This window comes from Arabidopsis thaliana, chromosome 5 (genome assembly GCF_000001735.4).
Source record: "Arabidopsis thaliana chromosome 5, partial sequence".
NCBI classification, from domain to species: Eukaryota; Viridiplantae; Streptophyta; class Magnoliopsida; order Brassicales; family Brassicaceae; genus Arabidopsis; species Arabidopsis thaliana.
The window spans coordinates 22797290-22816736 of NC_003076.8; the positions used below are offsets into that span (position 1 = coordinate 22797290).

General features: G+C 33.5%; 5 protein-coding genes and 1 long non-coding RNA gene across 9 annotated transcripts; all 6 read left to right on the plus strand.

The window, feature by feature from the left end:
• Positions 1-2217: 2217 nt before the first annotated feature.
• GAMT2 (gibberellic acid methyltransferase 2) lies at positions 2218-4403 on the plus strand. Its single transcript, NM_125013.3, has 3 exons — positions 2218-2794; positions 3220-3507; positions 3833-4403. The coding sequence occupies exons 1-3, from the start codon at positions 2282-2284 to the stop codon at positions 4193-4195; spliced, it is 1164 nt and encodes a 387-aa protein (NP_200441.2). The 5' UTR covers positions 2218-2281; the 3' UTR covers positions 4196-4403.
• Positions 4404-5009: 606 nt separating this feature from the next.
• Positions 5010-7088, plus strand: AT5G56310 (Pentatricopeptide repeat (PPR) superfamily protein). Its single transcript, NM_125014.5, has one exon. It carries the CDS (start codon positions 5033-5035, stop codon positions 6623-6625), a length of 1593 nt encoding a protein of 530 aa, NP_200442.1. The 5' UTR covers positions 5010-5032; the 3' UTR covers positions 6626-7088.
• Positions 7089-11351: 4263 nt separating this feature from the next.
• Positions 11352-13458, plus strand: EXPA14 (expansin A14). Of its 3 annotated transcripts, NM_001345195.1 has the most exons (5): positions 11352-11436; positions 11546-11703; positions 11910-12222; positions 12302-12613; positions 13280-13458. In NM_001345195.1, exons 2-5 carry the CDS (start codon positions 11565-11567, stop codon positions 13422-13424), a joined length of 909 nt encoding a protein of 302 aa, NP_001332570.1. In that variant the 5' UTR covers positions 11352-11436; positions 11546-11564; the 3' UTR covers positions 13425-13458. The 3 variants fall into 3 exon arrangements, with proteins under 3 accessions (NP_001332570.1, NP_200443.1, NP_001332569.1); NM_125015.2 differs by lacking the exon at positions 13280-13458 and having other exon boundaries at positions 12302-13163; NM_001345194.1 differs by lacking the exon at positions 13280-13458 and having other exon boundaries at positions 11352-11703; positions 12302-13163.
• Positions 13459-14186: 728 nt separating this feature from the next.
• On the plus strand, positions 14187-14681 carry AT5G08485. The gene has a single exon (NR_143083.1). It is a non-coding gene; the product is annotated as an other RNA (long non-coding RNA).
• A 242-nt stretch (positions 14682-14923) lies between these two features.
• Positions 14924-15974, plus strand: AT5G56325 (FBD-like domain family protein; the record flags this gene model as incomplete). The annotated part of the gene is made up of 3 exons (NM_148138.2): positions 14924-15298; positions 15404-15541; positions 15623-15974. 3 exons carry the CDS (start codon positions 14924-14926, stop codon positions 15902-15904), a joined length of 795 nt encoding a protein of 264 aa, NP_680443.1. The 3' UTR covers positions 15905-15974.
• A 486-nt stretch (positions 15975-16460) lies between these two features.
• ACA8 (alpha carbonic anhydrase 8) lies at positions 16461-18967 on the plus strand (the record flags this gene model as incomplete). 2 transcript variants are annotated; one of them, NM_001345196.1, is made up of 7 exons in its annotated part: positions 16461-16881; positions 17094-17311; positions 17425-17537; positions 17988-18090; positions 18171-18338; positions 18486-18539; positions 18763-18967. In NM_001345196.1, exons 1-5 carry the CDS (start codon positions 16479-16481, stop codon positions 18258-18260), a joined length of 927 nt encoding a protein of 308 aa, NP_001332277.1. In that variant the 5' UTR covers positions 16461-16478. The 2 variants fall into 2 exon arrangements, with proteins under 2 accessions (NP_001332277.1, NP_200444.1); NM_125016.2 differs by having other exon boundaries at positions 18171-18221; positions 18763-18873.
• Positions 18968-19447: the final 480 nt, after the last annotated feature.

Here is a 19447-nt window from a genome sequence, read left to right on the forward strand (position 1 = left end):
CGGTTAACCACAATCATCAAATAATATATTTCTTACTAATCACTCAAGTGATTAACATGAATATTATGGATCTTTTTTGGTCATCATCAGATCGATCTAGAGCGACCACAACTCAATGCATTGATAGATTTTAATCTGGATTTTAAGATCATCAAACCGAAAATATGTTTTACATGGCGGAATCAATTTGTATTGCAAATAAAATCTAAAAGAACAAGATATATAATAGAATAACATATCCTAGTCAGAAACCAAATTATATCTTATCTATGGAAAAGAAAAAAAAGATAATATATGATTCCAACTTCTATGAATTGGAAAGGGAACATAATCACAAATTATACCAAACCAGAGTTTCTAAAGTACAAACTATTTTAGGTAAAAATAAAACAACATAGAAACCATACTTTAAAGAAATTGAGACTAGCAATTGATTTAACATGTTACAAACTTTTTTTTGTGATTAAACATGTTACAACGATGTGATGAATAAATATGTCGAAGTTGTGAGAGACGACAGAGTAAATAAGTTTAAGATGAAGGTCTGGGATCAAAAAGTTATATATCGAATGTTATATACTTATATATATCAAGCATCTTATAATAAAATAAAGGGAATACATATCAAGTTTAAAAACAAATGACAGTGAAATATAGTATATAGATGTAACACGTTAACCACCAACGTACCAATAAAACCTTGCTAATTCGGAATTTTGATAAGCAATGTTTGTTACTCGAAAAGCCGAATTATATATACAATGAAAACCACTCTACTTAATTAGTTTCTGCCATATAACAATTATAAAGAGATTATTGTGTACGTTTCTATCAGTTTCTGTAACAATTTCATATTTAATCATATGTTGATAAGATTATATATAAGACGTCCACGAAATATTTACTCTACTTATGTTAATAATCTCTCCACTGCAAGCAAAATATATAAAAGGCAAATTAAAATAAAGTGACGAATTGATAAGGATGGATAAATAGAGACATCGATCTGTTTCTAGAAGAATAAAGAACCTGAAAAGATATAATAATCAATTGAGGAAAAGAATCTAGAGAGCAGAGATACAATGACATTCATAAATAACGCTACATACATGTAAAACGTAACTGACCATTTCTTTTCTTTTCTTATTAAAGATTGACCACGACGTATATATATATATATATATATATATATTTTTTTTTTTTTTTACGACGTATATATATGTACATAGTATATAAGGAAAACATACTAATTCATTAACTACTTCATTAACTTTTTTGTTAAAGCTTCACTAGCTACTTGATTAACTTACGTGCAAGACTTTCAAAATGTCTACAACAGAAATTTTTACCTTAAATAAAGGGCATTGTGACATTTGACAATTTTTTGGTATGACTGATAATCAATATATTTCCTATATTTATAGCAATTGAATAATTGTTTTGGTTCAATTTCAAAATTAAATAAAGTGGTCTGCAAGACCGCAACTCGCAACTTTAAATTTCTCCCTAATAATTTAAACATACGTTAATTTATTTTTCTGCTTACTATAAGTATTTTTTTTGTTAAAGCTTAGTACAACTGTTTAATAACGCTTTTTCATGTAATTTAATAATGATGCATGCAATATTTATTAATGATGATGTTAGAGTTGCAAAAAAGTCAATATAAAAATCGAAAATCACATATAGACATTATTGTGTTGCAGAAATTTTAGCTTTTGAAATTCGAACACCAAATTCTAGAGGGTTATTGGCAAAAAGATGTGACAAATTAACAAACAAGAAATGTTGATTTTGTTACGCATGTTGACATTTTAAACAAATGACTTGATTTTTATGTATAGATTTTTTTCTTTTTGTAAATTTAAAGGATGATTTAGCTTTTATTGTGAAATTTAGCCCAAAACAAGTCAACCAAACAAACACATTATTTTATAAAGCGTCATCAGATAGAAACCGTCAAACCCATTCAATTGAAACTAAACTAGTGTAACGGAAACATATTTATATTATAGTATTCACCAATAGAAACCAATGCATGCTTATTTTCCACACAAACTACTCAAATATTTTTAAAAATTACTACTAATGTCTAACCACCAGTTTTTTTTCTTCTAATATGCATGAATGTGTGTGTATATACTGTATATCAGTATATGTATATGTGCGTTGAGTATAAATACGAAGTCTCATCTTCTAAGTCCAACACCAAAATTATTTTTCTCTCTTTTAACTACAAGTCTACTACAACTTCCAATAAGAGAGAAGAGACAGAGCATTAATGGAGTCACCAAGCCTTCCGATGACGGCCAAAGACTGGACCACCACCAGTCTCCACCGTGTCTTCGCCATGCAAGGCGGCGAAGATGACCTCAGCTACGTCAACAATTCCGATAGCCAAGCTTTGGCTATAACCTTAAGCAAACCAATCCTTATCTCATCTCTCCAATCCATCAAACTCTTCTCCGACCAAACTCCCATCAAAATCACCGATCTCGGCTGCGCCACCGGCTCCAACACGTTTACTACCGTTGATACGGTGGTTGAGACGTTACAACGGCGATACACTGCCAGGTGCGGTGGTGGTGGGTCGCCGGAGTTTGAGGCTTTCTTCTGTGATTTGCCTTCTAATGACTTCAACATGTTGTTCAAGTTGTTGGCTGAGAAACAGAAAGTTGACTCGCCGGCGAAATACTTCGCTGGCGGCGTTGCTGGTTCGTTCTATGACCGGCTTTTTCCCAGAGGAACGATTCATGTCGCTGTGAGCTTAAGTGCCTTGCACTGGCTCTCTCAGGTCTAATACACTAATCACTTTTCTATAAATTATTTTTTGTTACTCTTTATTTATTTATTTATTCATAATATTCACCATTCAAAATAATTAACGACGTCAATTTGACATTATAAGATATATATGATATATGATTTTTTTTAGCATTCTACTAATGTTAAATCAACATTTTCTTAAATATCATAAGATTTTTCTATTTTTCTATTTAAGGTAACTAATATATTTTTTTAAGTGTTAGGAAATACTATACGTTACGACTTTAACTATAAATTTGTTACCTTGATTATTGCAATGAAGATTAATGTCCATCACCCAAATTAATTAATCAACAAAGACAATTTGACAATATAAAAAATATAAAATTTTGTTTACTATATTTCAGTCTCAAAACAAGAACCTAAAATGTGTGCATTGAAATATATATGCAGATACCGGAGAAAGTATTGGAGAAAGAATCAAGAACGTGGAACAAAGGGAAAACGTGGATAGAAGGAGCAAAGAAAGAAGTAGTAGAAGCATACGCAGAGCAATCAGACAAAGATTTGGATGATTTCATGAGCTGTAGGAAAGAAGAAATGGTGAAAGGAGGAGTGTTGTTTGTGTTGATGGCTGGGCGTCCTTCAGGCTCAAGTAGTCAATTTGGGGACCAAGATACTCGAGCCAAACATCCTTTCACAACTACCATGGAACAAGCTTGGCAAGATTTAATAGAAGAGGTAAATCTACTCTACATATATACAAATTACAAACACGTGTATCTTTCATGATTATATTACATAACCGTTCATGATGTTGTCATGTCACTATATATCACAACTACCATGAAATTAAGCTTTTTCCTTTTTACTTGTTTTTCACTAAAACATTACTTTTAACATTTCATGTGTTTTTTATCACCTATATTTAAAAGAGGAGAAAAATTCTTATCACAATCCATATCTTTTAAGAATAAAAATCTTCAAAAGTTTTTTGTCATTTAATTTTCCATAAATTAGCCAAACTATTTGTCACTCAAACGTTTTATGTTCGTTTGGACAAAAGGGTTTGATAGATGAAGAAACAAGAGACGGTTTCAATATTCCGGCGTACATGAGAAGTCCGGAGGAAGTGACGGCCGGAATTGACCGTTGTGGTGGTTTCAAGATAGGGAAAATGGACTTCCTGAAAATAGTTGAATATTCAGATGAGAAACAAGAAGAGTGGAAGAAAGATCCGGTTTCATATGGACGAGCCAGGACCAATTTGGTTCAAGCTGCTATTCGTCCTATGGTTGATGCTTATCTTGGACCAGACCTATCTCATGAGCTCTTCAAAAGATATGAAAATCGTGTTTCTACAAACCAAGAATTTCTCCATATAACTTGTTTTTATGGAGTCGTCGTGTTTTCCGCCATCCGAGTTTAATGTTGATATAATTTAGCTATAGATTATAGATATGAACGGAAACATTTTTTTTTTATGAACGGAAACATATGTTATGCAAAAAAAAAAAAAAAACAGTTATGCTTTGTTCGTTTCCATGTAAGATTTGTGGTAGTTCATCAGATGAATTATGTGCGCTTGTTTAAATTTCTGAAGCTTGTAGGGTTGCAAAAAAAACAAAAACAAAAACATATTTATAACTTTACAGGTATTACACTTGTTACTGTTCTGATTCTTTTTTAAATTGTAAGGGCATCTCCATCAAGGAGAAACTCAAAAAGTTTCTCAAACAAAAAAAATATTAGTATTTTACTAATTTTTATTTTAATGAAAAAATTGAACCAGTTGAGAGGAGAAAAATGTAATGATGGCTTGTAGAGAGTATCTAATAATTTCTCACTTGAGAAACTTTCTACCCTCTCTTCTCTTTTTATTATTATTATTATTTTATTAGTGAAAAACTCTCTTGAAAGACTACCAATGGAGATGGTTTAAGAATCTACATTAAATTTTTTTTTTTTTAATAATGGATTAGATTAGTATATTATTTATTTATATCGAAATTATTGTTTGTCCAAAACCGAATTGAACAAAACCAAAAATTTGCCAAATTGAATTTTCGAAAGACAAACTGTCATGAATTTTCCAACCGGATAAATCAGATTACCCGATTCAAGCCCAATTTAGAAACCACATGCCCACTCTAGTCTTATATATTAGGGGATTCATAAGAAGGCCCAACACAGGACCAATCTTATGACCCAATACAAGTTAACAAACTCATGTAATAATTCTCATTATTGTTCCGATGATAAGAGAATGATTCAGAGAATCAATGCCTTGAGCTTAAGCTCTGGTCTAAATTGGTTCGTTACCTCATTGAAAATCCATGGAAATAACCTCAAAACATTAAAGCAATCTCATTGTTACATGATCATAACCGGTTTAAACAGAGACAACCTCAACGTTGCCAAATTCATCGAAGCATGTTCAAATGCAGGACATCTCCGATATGCTTACTCTGTATTCACCCACCAGCCATGTCCCAATACTTATCTCCACAACACCATGATTAGAGCTTTGTCTCTCCTCGACGAACCCAATGCGCATTCGATTGCGATCACGGTTTATAGAAAGTTATGGGCTTTGTGTGCTAAGCCTGACACGTTTACTTTCCCGTTTGTGTTGAAGATTGCTGTTAGGGTTTCTGATGTTTGGTTTGGGAGACAGATTCATGGACAAGTTGTGGTTTTTGGGTTTGATTCGAGCGTTCATGTTGTAACAGGTTTGATTCAGATGTATTTTTCGTGTGGTGGTTTGGGAGATGCACGTAAGATGTTCGATGAAATGCTTGTCAAGGATGTGAATGTTTGGAATGCGTTGTTAGCAGGGTATGGGAAAGTTGGTGAGATGGATGAAGCTAGGAGTTTGCTTGAGATGATGCCTTGTTGGGTAAGGAATGAGGTTTCTTGGACTTGTGTGATCTCTGGATATGCGAAAAGTGGACGAGCTAGCGAAGCTATTGAAGTGTTTCAGAGAATGCTGATGGAGAATGTTGAGCCTGATGAAGTTACGCTTTTGGCTGTGCTCTCAGCTTGTGCTGATCTTGGTTCACTTGAATTGGGTGAAAGAATATGTAGCTATGTTGATCACCGAGGGATGAACAGAGCGGTTTCATTGAACAATGCGGTCATTGATATGTATGCGAAATCAGGGAATATAACAAAGGCGTTGGATGTGTTTGAGTGTGTTAATGAGAGAAATGTTGTTACTTGGACGACTATAATCGCAGGGCTAGCTACGCACGGGCACGGAGCTGAAGCCTTAGCGATGTTTAACCGTATGGTTAAAGCTGGCGTGAGACCGAACGATGTTACTTTCATTGCAATCCTTTCAGCTTGCAGTCATGTCGGTTGGGTTGATCTTGGAAAACGTTTGTTTAACTCAATGAGATCGAAATACGGGATTCATCCAAACATTGAGCATTACGGATGCATGATTGATTTGCTAGGACGAGCAGGTAAACTCCGAGAGGCGGATGAAGTTATTAAAAGCATGCCCTTTAAGGCCAATGCTGCAATATGGGGATCTCTTCTTGCTGCTTCAAATGTTCATCATGATCTTGAGCTTGGAGAAAGAGCTTTGAGTGAGCTGATTAAGTTAGAACCGAATAACAGCGGTAACTATATGCTTTTAGCTAATTTATACTCGAATTTAGGAAGGTGGGATGAGTCGAGGATGATGAGGAACATGATGAAAGGGATTGGTGTGAAGAAGATGGCTGGTGAAAGCTCCATAGAAGTTGAAAACAGAGTATACAAATTCATTTCAGGGGATCTTACGCATCCTCAAGTCGAAAGGATTCATGAAATTCTACAAGAGATGGATTTGCAAATACAGAGCAAAGTTTGAGAAAAAAAAAATTATTTGAATTTTGATCAGATTGAGTTGATCAAACAATGTCTTCTCTTCTAAGACCTGAAACCGGAGGAGCCGAGTCAATGAGGCTGACTCAGACCGGAGTTGGCAAAAGAGAAGCTGATGGTTAATTCCGGTTCCAGTTAAGAACTAAACAGGAAGAGGAATTTGGAGAATCTGCTGAAGAAGAGAGGAAGATCGTTAGTTATGGTGCCTAGATGAATGGCCAAACCGATGCCTCTTCTTCTTAAGGAAGGTTTCAAGTTAAGGCTCACGGCTTCAAGCTTTGGCCTCTGACTGGGCCTTTGGCCCATATTAAAGCCTTATTTTCCCGGAAAAAGGCTTTATTTTGCGACTCAATTGTTTGTACACTTGTTGTTGTGTAGTCTATTAATCCAATATTTGTCCAGAAAAAAAAGAGTCTATTAATCCAATAAAATTAAGATGTTTAATTATTTTCTCAAATAATGTTTAGATGAAGAAAGATTAATAAAAACGATGAAAAAATGAATAATGTTTAAGTGATAGAGTAAAAGAAAGTTATGGATCCGAAATGTACGGGTCATTTAAGGTAAGACGTGGGGTGGGTTTGTCCAAACTTGAGAACATTTAATTTCCTAAACCTCAAATTTAACTCTTCATTAAATTTAGTTTCAGACATCGAAATTCTCAAAACACAAAAGTTAAAACAATATTTGGTCGGAGGGAAAATTGCTCAAGAAGGGGAGAGAGATGCGGAGCGCGGGAAACGACAAGTGGCCACGTGGCTGTTACTTGATCATTCTAGATTTGGTAATGTTAGTTCATGCTACTTTCCCGGCAAGAAATCATGAGCTTCCCACATTTTAGCTAGGCCCGGCTCTATACCAGTGCTGGAGGAGCTAATGTACCGGGTCACCCAAAAAATTTTCTTTTTTATATGTAAATCTATTACAGTCAGGGTTCAAAATTTTTTTTACAGAATAAAACACATGAAATGATGACTAATTTTTTTTTTCAGCTCAGGGTCCTTAAATTATTTGAGCCGGCCCTGATTTTAGCCATAGTTTTCTTTATAAATAAATAGTATGGAACGGTTTGACAAAAAATATATATATATAATATGGAACGAAATTCAGATTGATTTTCGCTTTTCACTTTTTCAGTATTCAGATATTTAAATGGTCAATAACTAATAAATTGCATCAAAAACATTCAAAATTTTGTTCAGATTTTAGAGATGACGATAAATCTCAATCGTTAGACGTATTTTGTTCAACAACATATAATATGTGGAATTGAATTGAGTGGTGATATAACACAAATCAATATATTATATGTTTTGGGTAAATTTTTATTAAAAATAAAACAGTTTTTATATGAACTATTTCCAAACATCGATAGCTTGGATATATATCTCGGTGCCAGAAAAAAACAAAAAAGATAGTATATAAACTATTAAATCTTCGATTGATTCAAGAAAATGATGCATGTGATACATTAAATCCAACACAATATCAGATCGTACAAAACGAGTTGATTCACTAAGATTATGTACGATACTCTACAATGTGTTATCGATTGCCTTTGTTTATTTTATCATCATCAAAGTCAATATTAGTAGCTTAATTATTAGTATATATATATATATATATATATATGTATATATGTATTATTAGTATATATTTATATGCAAATGAAATCATGTTTTTTTGGATAATAAATGGAATGATATTGAACATCAGTATAATATTAATTGTATGCACCTATTTATATATAAATATCTGATACGTGTTAGACTATTTTTATAGCGATATAGTCCGACGACTATATCTATTTGGTGACAAGGCAATCACTAGTTTGCTATTTGTTTTTCTTTTGTTAATTTCTTACGATAGAAATATTCATAATCGTTCGAATGCATGTATTGCTAAATAGTTTAAAATATTTTCAATTTAGCTAATAATAATGAAATTGTGGAGGTGATTTTTTATTTTATTTTTCTGAATAGCTATAACAAATCAAAGTTACATGCGTGTGGGAATAAAAGCAACTTTTTCTAGACTATCTTTATCAAGACACAGTTATAGAGAAACAAACGAACCATAAAGGTTATAATTAGTTAACTACAACCAATCAGAAAATGATGTTTTTAAGTTTCATAAAGATTATATATCGTGTTTTCCTTTTTCCTTTTTTGATAATATTATCGTGTCCTTTTAATATACATAGAATTGGATTTTGTCGTCTAATTGTGATATATATTGAAGCTGTAAAGTACTGAACTTTTGATGATTTAAGCTGTAAAGAGAAGAACAGTCGAATGATTAGCTTGCTTCACTTGTGTCCCGGGCCATATAATTAGTTTAGCGTAGTTATATTCTGGCTTGTAGGTAACGCTATCCTTTTGGTATATCTTGACAAATAACATGAAGAATAATAAATTTGCAAAACAAAAAAGATTTCATCAGTGTAACTTACTAATAATAGTGGACTTTGAAATATGTAATGCTAATTATTTATCCATTAAATAATAATTCCATTTCTATTAGACTTTGTCACTTTCATCAATATTTACATTCTCTTAATGTATGAAGCATACTGATTCAAAGTTTAAACGAAGAGTTCTTCCGTATCTTTAGAATATAAAACATCAACCAGCATACTGTAATGCGTTTACTAACGAGTTCTATTGAATATTTTTAGAAGTCTGCTTGTTCTAAAACTCTACATGTTATTTAAAATTCTTGAATTGATTAAAGTAACGTGCGAAATAATTTAATTGTTAGTGAAGGATCAATCATAAGTTCTGAGAGCAAATCTTAAGTTGGACGATTGTGTCACATGAACGACTGAATGTCAGTATATAGATCCTGAAATTGAGGTGGTCAAGTTTTTTCATGTGTAATTTTGTTTTAAAATTAGTTTTGTTTTGTACTGAAGAAAATGTTATTTCCATTTGCACGGAAAAGTCGCCGAAAGTCAGACTTTGATTCCATAGTTTCCACTTTTAAGATTATAAATATAAGTTGTCAAAGAATATAACTATATATGTTCTTTAAAAAAAAAGGGAAAAAGAAAATAACTATGGGGTTGAATGATAATATTTGACCCAGACGGACTAATATGTTTGCAAACTGGACCGTATTATTTTTGCAGTTGATAACAATTTTTATGAACTGTTTTTTTTTTTTTCATAATAAAATTTGTCTGAGAGGAATATAAGTTATATAACGTATAACGGTTGGTAAATGATTAAACGTTGGTTTATTTTACAAACAAATTGTTACAACCCTTATCCCCATTCGAATTTTTTTAAAAACTTGAACGGTAATGACTGGCGGTAAAGGATAATTTGTTTATGAAGTAAACCAATTATACTTTTTAATACGAATTACAATTTGGTGTACTAAGTTTTTTTCTTTATGAAATCAAAGCATTACAGATATAATTAACCAAGAAACCAAAAATAGTTTTGTCTGTAAACGGATTTGTACATATGGCCTGCTATCACTATTCAAAGTTTATGGTTCAATGTTCTTATAAACTAAAAAAATATATTCTGACCAAGAATAATGATCCAAGAAAATAGTTAAAGTCTATAATTTCTAGAGATAAGTATTTACGGAATAATCATGTTTCTACATATCTAGTTAATTATTGTACATTCATAGAGTGGTGAAAGATTCTTGAACTAGAAATTCGATTTGAAAAATACCTCATCCAAATACAGAACAAACGAAAGAATACTAAACCTAAAGAAACTTGATTTGGTCGGTGTTCTTTGCACCTTTTTCTTTCTTTTTATCTTGTTTTTCTTTGTGTTTTTATTTATTTGTTATGTTCTACTATTATGCTAATGCTTTGTTCTTACTTTACTTTCTTTTTTTTTCTGCTTACTTTGGAAAAAGTAGTTGAATGTGTTGGAAAAAGGCATATGTTCTGTTCCTGCGGTTTTCAGTTAATGACTTTATAAGAAAATAGAAACAGCTACTCAAACCTTGTTTTTGAAGCAAGACATTAACTTCTTTTAGGGCTTGGTCAACATTTGCAATAAGCAAATTTAATCGAATCTTTTATCTCGTTGATCATATATTGAACAATTTGGTTAGATGCAAACGTGAAAGCGAAGAGGAATCTCGCAACACATAGTGGTTATACTAATATATGTTTATTTGACGACTATACTTCTTTAGGCTTCACTTCATGAACCTTAAACAAAATGTAAATAGTTTACGAACTGATCAGGGTTTGCCATATTAGTCCATTACTGTGGTATATGAGACATTTACACATATCGTTGGAAAAACTGCAATTAATTTTAATTTCGATCAAACTCCCAGTTAAAAAAAAAAAAAGTATTATTTTCAATGTAAAACTATCAATCTATGTGGCTTTTGGAATTATAAACACGGGAGGTCAAATGGTCAACTGAGCCCCATAATATGAGGTCTAAGTTTCAAAAGTAAAACCCTTTTTAAATAGCATAAAATTGCGTGAAGAAGTTGGCACTCTCGATGCTGCTTGCTCGTTACCAAATTGGAGTTTATTAAAGTAAAGTTTTACAAATTGTACTACTATCTCCTAATAGATCCATAAAACAATTTAAAAATTACTAGTGTAGTTTAGCTAATAAAAATCACTTGCAATGCAAGTGTTTGATTAAAAATAATTTAAGTATAATTTTTTTTCTTTTGCAGAAATTTCTTCTATATATAATCATCCCATCTCCTCATAACTCACAACAACATTGAAACCCATTTCTTCGCCTTTAACCTTACTTGAATTTTTGTGTGGGTCCTTTTTTTTTCTTTCTCCAAGCCATTGTAAGCTCCAATCTTCCACATTCTATCTCTTCTTCCTCATTTTCTTCCATACATACACACATATATATTTCTGTTACCATTTAAGTGATCATAAAGTTTTCTTGTGTAGGAATAAAAAGGCAGAGAAAATGGAGTTTTTTGGTAAAATGATAATTTCATTGAGTCTTATGATGATGATAATGTGGAAGAGCGTGGATGGTTACAGTAGTGGTTGGGTCAATGCTCGAGCCACATTCTATGGAGGAGCTGATGCTTCTGGCACCATGGGTAATTTGCTTACTCCTCTCTGACACTTTATAGTTATATCATTCTTATTTTCTGACCAATATAACTTCAAACTTCAAATTTCTTAGGAATTTTAAAGTTTTTATTAGTGAGTGGTGACAATTAATATGCTACTAATTAATATGCTACATAAGTTTGTATCTACACAAGTCTTATTTTTGTGTTGTTGTTGTTTCTGTATGGATCAGGCGGCGCGTGTGGTTACGGAAACTTATACAGTCAAGGATACGGCACTAACACGGCGGCTCTAAGCACGGCTCTATTCAACGGCGGCCAAAGCTGTGGTGCTTGTTTTCAGATAAAATGCGTAGACGACCCAAAATGGTGTATCGGTGGAACAATCACCGTCACCGGAACAAACTTTTGTCCACCCAACTTTGCTCAAGCCAACAACGCCGGAGGTTGGTGTAATCCTCCTCAACACCACTTCGATTTAGCTCAGCCCATCTTCCTCCGTATTGCTCAATACAAAGCCGGCGTCGTCCCTGTCCAATACCGGAGGTACGTTTCCCGATCTCGGTTTAGCTCGGTTTGGTAATTGGTACGTGTGGTTTGATTTATGCTCTGTTTTTTAAATCAGAGTGGCTTGCCGGAGAAAAGGAGGAATAAGATTCACGATCAACGGTCATTCATACTTCAACCTCGTACTTATAACCAACGTCGCCGGCGCCGGAGATGTTATCTCCGTCTCCATTAAAGGAACCAATACACGTTGGCAAAGCATGTCAAGAAACTGGGGACAGAATTGGCAAAGCAATGCAAAACTTGATGGTCAAGCTTTGTCCTTTAAAGTAACAACTAGTGATGGCCGTACAGTTATATCTAACAATGCTACACCACGTAACTGGAGCTTCGGACAGACTTATACCGGAAAACAGTTCCGGGCTCAGAGGTGATGATGACGTGGACTGTCTGGAGGGGAAAAAAAAAGTTTTACTTATTACTGATTTTGGAGTTTTCTAGAGTTTGCATAGTTTGAAAAAAGTTTTCAGGAATTAACCCTAATCAAAATAACCAATTTCTAAATGGCGGAAATCGAGGTTTTTTCTCACTGGCAGCTTTTGTAATTCGCCGGTGAGACTGAGGTGTTTTCACCCGCCGCCTGAGTGATTGAGTTTTTTTTTTTTTTTTTTGTACTTTGTTTGGCTTTTAAGATGTTCAATGGTCTGTTTCTTTAAGACATTGTCTACTGAAATAATAATAAAATCAAGTTAATTTATAATTTTTAATGCTTTTTGCCTCTTTAGTTTCATGTTTCTGAATTTAGAAGTGAAATTTTCTAGAGAGATAAGAATATACAACATAAATATTTTGAGAAAATTCATTTTCAAAATTTTATAACACTATACTTTTGTCGATTTTAATCCATTCGAAGACAAACCCTTAGTTTTAAATCGATACCGATATTTTTCCTACATAATACATAAACTCTCTACAACCACTAAAGTAAACTCCATACAATAATTTTCCTAATTTTCTTAAATTTTAGTATCAAAATTAATCTCTTTGTTTTTACTACTCTAATGATTAATGCTAATTTTGATTTTATCTTTGACAGCTACGATCCTCTTGAAAACAGCTCCGGTGCACCTTCACCCATATCTTCCAACTTCATTTTCAGTTCAAGTTTTGCCATAAAACTTCTCGCTTCAACATTTCCCTCCTTGTTGATTATGTGTTTCAATCAAGCATTTTTGTGTTAAATCACTTTTGATGTAAATTTACTACTCTTTAGTCTCTAACACATACTCATCAATCATGCTAAACATGATCGAACATCTAACGCAAACCAGAATCCAAAATTCATCGATCGTACAAAAATCAACACACTCCAAGAAACCTTTATATCAAACCGAAAGAAACACCAGTTTACTTCATTCTCCAATCTTGTTCATGTTTTCCAAAATGCGATTCCTGAGCACTTGGAGTTGGAGGGGTTTCTCTCCATAAGGATTTATCTATATTATCGTCCTTAGTTTTTATGGACTTTTGTTCAATATCTGTAGTTTGTATAATCTATTTATTTGTTTAAGTGTCCATTTTTCTCTTCTAATTTTACATCATCAATTTTATATAGTATAGATTGATTATTGTTTTTTCTTTTGCTGGTTTTCGATTCCAATCTAGCTCGAATCCGTAAAATCTTGGCTACAGTGTAAACCAAACTACAGTATTTTAATTCTGTCATCTTACGAATCGGTACGGGAAGCTAGAATGTGAATGAAATCCATCTAAAGAAGATAAAAAATAATCATACTACGCAAGGTTTTATAGATCACATGTACTTGTTATAACTTAGAAGTTAGAATCTAATCTTTAGATTCCATTGGAATTTTCGGTTTAGCAAATATTTTTTTTGGTTCGGGTGAACCCAATTCCTGGTTCATATATATAGCCTTATCACACATCTTAGGTATTTCCCTAAAGCATACGCATGATGTATTAGCTATTTTGCTTATTCTGTGAATTTCCTCCTGATTCTCGTTTTGTCTGATTTTGTTTGCTTCCTTTTCTGTTTGTGAGTTCTTGAGGAAATCCTAAGTATTAGTGAGTTTGAATTTTGTTTGCTTCCTTTTCTATATACCTCGCTAGGGTTTTGCTTATGACTGTTTGTTTGGTTCCTGAGAATCTCATATCCATTCCTCGTCTTTTTATGATGTTTTCAGGCTTTTAGTTTTCTCCGGATGCAAAAAACTCTTAATTATGGATAGGATAAGTCATTTGCCCGATGAGCTTATTTTGGACATATTGTCGTCACTACCTAATGCTAAAGATGTTGCGGCCACAATGATTTTGTCAAAACGGTGGCGGTTTCTTTGGACGATGGTTCCAAGGCTTGTGTACGATGCTAGCTATCTGGATATTGACTATGGAAGATTTTCGACCTTTGTAAACAGGTCTTTGTTGCTGCACAAGGCTCCACTTATAGATACTTTGCATTTCAAAATTGGTAACGCCTGTAGTAGTGGAGATATTCCAGCGTTGATTAGAGCTGCCGATGAACGTCGTGTGCATGAGCTGATTATCGAGATTGATACTCCTCCTAGTAATATATATATTACTCCTGTCACACTTCCGAGGAGCTTGTTTACATGGTGCAAAATGCTTGTGACATTAAAACTAAGGAACGTGGTTCTTACCGATGATGTTACTTCACTACTGTTTTTCCCATGCATCCCTCAAAAACTTGAGTCTTATATCCATGAAGTACCCAGGTGGTGATGAATTTTTCAACACGCTTATATCAAGTTGTCCAATTCTTGAAGACTTGGTTGTGAAACAAATCCTCAACGACAATTTGGCCATTGTGACTGTTAGAGTGCCTTCTCTAAAGAGGTTAGTCTTGAACCAAGAAGTAAAAAACGTTGTTAAAAGCATAGCTAATGGGTTTGTGATAAACACTCCTGCTTTGGAGTGCATGAATATTGTTGATTTTTCGACCGGGTGTAACATTGTTGAGAGTGATATGCCTAACATTGTGAAGGCAAAAGTTGACATTTTTCATCCACGAACTGAGCAACTTTTGGGTTCTACAACTTTAGCCAAGTATCTTCATCTCTGCTTACCAACCTCAAAGGTATGTTATTTATTAGCTTGCTATAATATGATTATTGGTCTCTAATCCAGACTAATTAAATCAAACATTGCTTGTGTAATTGTAATTATACTTTCTCTTATCCAGAATGTGTCGTATCCTGCTGGTAATATCTTCAACCGTCTCGTACATCTAAGGCTATGCACATGTGAGACTGAGTGGATTAATCTACTTATGCGTTTACTCAGAAATTCCCCTAGTTTACGAGTTCTTGAGATTGAACAGGTAATAAATAATACATATTTGTTTTCTACTACTAAATCAGTAAGATTGATATATCTGTTCCACTATACACTCCTATCCCAGGTCCATTACCTTCGATATTACCAACCACGACCGTGCTGGAGTGAACCAAGCTCGATACCTGAATGTCTTACTCATAATCTTGAAACCTTCAAATGGGAGCATTATTATGGAGCAGAAGAAGAGAAAGAAGTGGCGGCATTCATCTTAAGAAGTTCAATCTGTTTAAAGAAGGCAACTATCATCCTTCATAGGTCTATTGTCCACGACGAGAAACTTGAGATGAACAAGGAATTGTCATTATTGCCAATATGTTCACCAATTTGTCAGCTTGCTTTCAGCTGAGGTTATGGTCAGTTTTAGATCAGCTATACTACAACTTATTATTTCTTGAATTTTCATAATTAGCTCTTTGGAATTTCTATCTTTCCACAAACAGTTTGCTCTAGTTTGGTTTGAAGAGAGTGTTCCAATTGCCACAAAGCTAGATGAAAATTTATGTTTTTTTGATCGAAGTATTGATGGATCGAAGTTTGTATCTTCATTCTTCCGCATTAATCATTTAGGGTCTTTAATTATCTCATATCTGTAACGTTTTCTCTCTTTTATGTTTGGTACATTTTGTGGCTAAACTACTTTGGATGTCTATTCTTGAGAAGGATGATACTTTTACATTATGAACATGTATATACATAAGATTCAGGCGATTAAAAATAGATTTTCCACAAGTTACTTAAATAAATAAAAATCACATCATATGCATTGAGTTTGTTTATGTACAACACTACTTTCGTCATCTAGACCACGTTGTTAGATTAGGAGCACAAATATTGAAGCAAGATATTTACTTATTTACCAAAAGAATCACGACATTGAATCTTCTTTCATTTCTCTCCTCAAGACATAGTAGCATAAGAAAATGAAGATATCATCACTAGGATGGGTCTTAGTCCTTATCTTCATCTCTATTACCATTGTTTCGAGTGCACCAGCACCTAAACCTCCTAAACCTAAGCCTGCACCAGCACCTACACCTCCTAAACCTAAGCCCACACCAGCACCTACACCTCCTAAACCTAAGCCCAAACCAGCACCTACACCTCCTAAACCTAAGCCTGCACCAGCACCTACACCTCCTAAACCTAAGCCCGCACCAGCACCTACACCTCCTAAACCTAAGCCCAAACCAGCACCTACACCTCCTAATCCTAAGCCCACACCAGCACCTACACCTCCTAAACCTAAGCCTGCACCAGCACCAGCACCAACACCAGCACCGAAACCTAAACCTGCACCTAAACCAGCACCAGGTGGAGAAGTTGGTAAGCAAGCTAAATTATTGTTTTTAGTCATCTTTTAAGTATTTATGATTATATCAGAGTATATACTAGCTAGTTTCTGTTGAATAGTTGGAATATTTAGTCTTAAAGACTAAAGATCCAATGAACCATAATATGTTATGTTCTCCTTGAACGACTTATATAAACTTAGTTTTAGGGTCACAGAAACGTTTTTGTTTTATTTATTCGAATAGAGGACGAAACCGAGTTTAGCTACGAGACGAAAGGAAACAAGGGGCCAGCGAAATGGGGAACACTAGATGCAGAGTGGAAAATGTGTGGAATAGGCAAAATGCAATCTCCTATTGATCTTCGGGACAAAAATGTGGTAGTTAGTAATAAATTTGGATTGCTTCGTAGCCAGTATCTGCCTTCTAATACCACCATTAAGAACAGAGGTCATGATATCATGGTAAATATCCTACCACCTTTTCCAATATATTTCATTTTTTTCTTTAATCAAACCTGCGTACTATTGGATCACCACTTTGTTTAAAATATTTTTCTTATGGTTAATGTGGCAAGTTGAAATTCAAAGGAGGAAATAAAGGTATTGGTGTCACTATCCGTGGTACTAGATATCAACTTCAACAACTTCATTGGCACTCTCCTTCCGAACATACAATCAATGGCAAAAGGTACGATCTATTCTACCATATATCTTAAACCTATAACGTAAAAATTACTATCTCGCTGTTAAAATTAATCTCTTCTATCCACCGCGTTGAACCATTAGTAGGAATATTTTTACCTGGTGTCCATCGATTATGTCTTTCGGCCTGATCATAGACCGTCTAGACAAGGTTATGCTTGTGATATTTTCGTTTGGAACACATTTTATTTGACAGTTTTTAAAATTTGGACGTTAAATAAGAATAATTATAATCGGGACCAAAACATCATTTCAATGCCTAAATGTAGTGCTAACTTCTAATATAGTTCTGTATGAAGAGCCTAAAAAGAACTAATTTTATAATTTGTGTGTGATCAAAATTGCTTAATTGGTGAGGAAACAATTATAGTACTTAATATTTATTTTGTAAGATATGATGATTGCATTAAAAAGTTTGAATAAAACACATACATAGGTTTGCGCTAGAGGAACACTTGGTTCATGAGAGCAAAGATAAACGCTACGCTGTTGTCGCATTCTTATACAATCTCGGAGCATCTGACCCTTTTCTCTTTTCGGTATTGCAATCTCAACCTCCCTACTAATTGTTTTACTAATTGAACAAAAATAGTAACTCAATATATTTTTTATTGATTAGTTGGAAAAACAATTGAAGAAGATAACTGATACACATGCGTCCGAGGAACATGTCGGAATCATTGATCCCAAAAAACTCAGTTTTGAATAAAAACATTATTATAGATATTCCGGATCACTTACTGCTCCTCCATGTTCTGAAAATGTTATTTGGTCCGTTTCCAAAGAGGTAACTATTAATTATTTTCAATCCCGTCCATTTGGTTTATATATATATAGCTATATAGTTTTTCATTTCAATCTATGATTATGTTATTTTAAATAAATTACCTAGTTAATTAATATAGCAATGTCTTATGTTGTAATAAACTTTCAGATTCGCACTGTGTCAAGTAAACAAGTGAAGCTTCTCCGTGTGGCTGTACACGATGTAAGTTTCTTTCTTCTTTTTCTGATTTATTATACAGTATAACAATATTAGCAAACTATCATATTAATACTTATATAAATATCTGAATTGCATATTTCTCAAGATATGAGTCTGTAGAGCATAGATGAGACTACTTATGGTCTATATAATATTCAAGATAAGACCATCATGTTTTATCATCCAATTGATTTCTTACTTTTCAGTTTTTGAAAATATTTTACAGGCTTCAGATTCAAATGCCAGGCCGCTTCAAGCAGTCAATAAGCGCAAGGTATATTTATACAAACCAAAGGTTAAGTTAATGAAGAAATACTGTAATATAAGTTCTTACTAGTAATCTTTAATTCTTTATATATGTACATTATGAATTGTACACTAAAATGATGTTTTTAGGGATAAACTGATGACTTGGTTTTGTTATTTAAAAATAGTCTCCCACTCGTGTTATATAAAATGGTTTTTATGTTACTTATTTATAAGCAAACCCTCTTTACCTAAAGAAGGGTATGAAACAACACAGTCTCAATTTCAATTCTCTTGGTAAGTGCTAACTATTAGTGTTATGTTAGGGATCAAATTAGTTTCAATTCTCTCAGATTCAGTTTATGTGGTAGTAGGGCACATAAGTTAATGAGCGCATGAAAAAACCGAGAATTGATCACACAAAATTTCTAGCTCATACATCTTCATTAGCCTTTTGTTTAGAGCAATCCTCTTCTGTCTAAACAGTGAAGATGTGAAGTCATGTGTAGAAACCACCATTATTTAAAGACGAGTCAAAATTTATTGGAAATTTTTCACAAACGAAGCTAAAACTACAAAAAAAGAAAAAAAATCAGACTTACCTCGGCTCTAAAACTTTACCAGTACCATATTCGGGATGGTGAACCACAACCGCGCTGGAATGA

What these genes read in the sequence shown, in the direction of transcription:
- AT5G56310 (NM_125014.5), top strand. Translation starts at nt 5,033, where the DNA reads ATGATTCAGAGAATCAATGCCTTGAGCTTAAGCTCTGGTCTAAATTGG.
- GAMT2 (NM_125013.3), top strand. Translation starts at nt 2,282, where the DNA reads ATGGAGTCACCAAGCCTTCCGATGACGGCCAAAGACTGGACCACCACC. An exon ending in CCTTGCACTGGCTCTCTCAG is followed by an intron (nt 2,795 to 3,219) that starts GTCTAATACACT and finishes ATATATATGCAG; the next exon opens with ATACCGGAGAAAGTATTGGA. An exon ending in GGCAAGATTTAATAGAAGAG is followed by an intron (nt 3,508 to 3,832) that starts GTAAATCTACTC and finishes TTTGGACAAAAG; the next exon opens with GGTTTGATAGATGAAGAAAC.
- EXPA14 (NM_001345195.1), top strand. Translation starts at nt 11,565, where the DNA reads ATGGAGTTTTTTGGTAAAATGATAATTTCATTGAGTCTTATGATGATG. An exon ending in GTCCCTGTCCAATACCGGAG is followed by an intron (nt 12,223 to 12,301) that starts GTACGTTTCCCG and finishes TTTTTAAATCAG; the next exon opens with AGTGGCTTGCCGGAGAAAAG. An exon ending in AAACAGTTCCGGGCTCAGAG is followed by an intron (nt 12,614 to 13,279) that starts GTGATGATGACG and finishes TATCTTTGACAG; the next exon opens with CTACGATCCTCTTGAAAACA.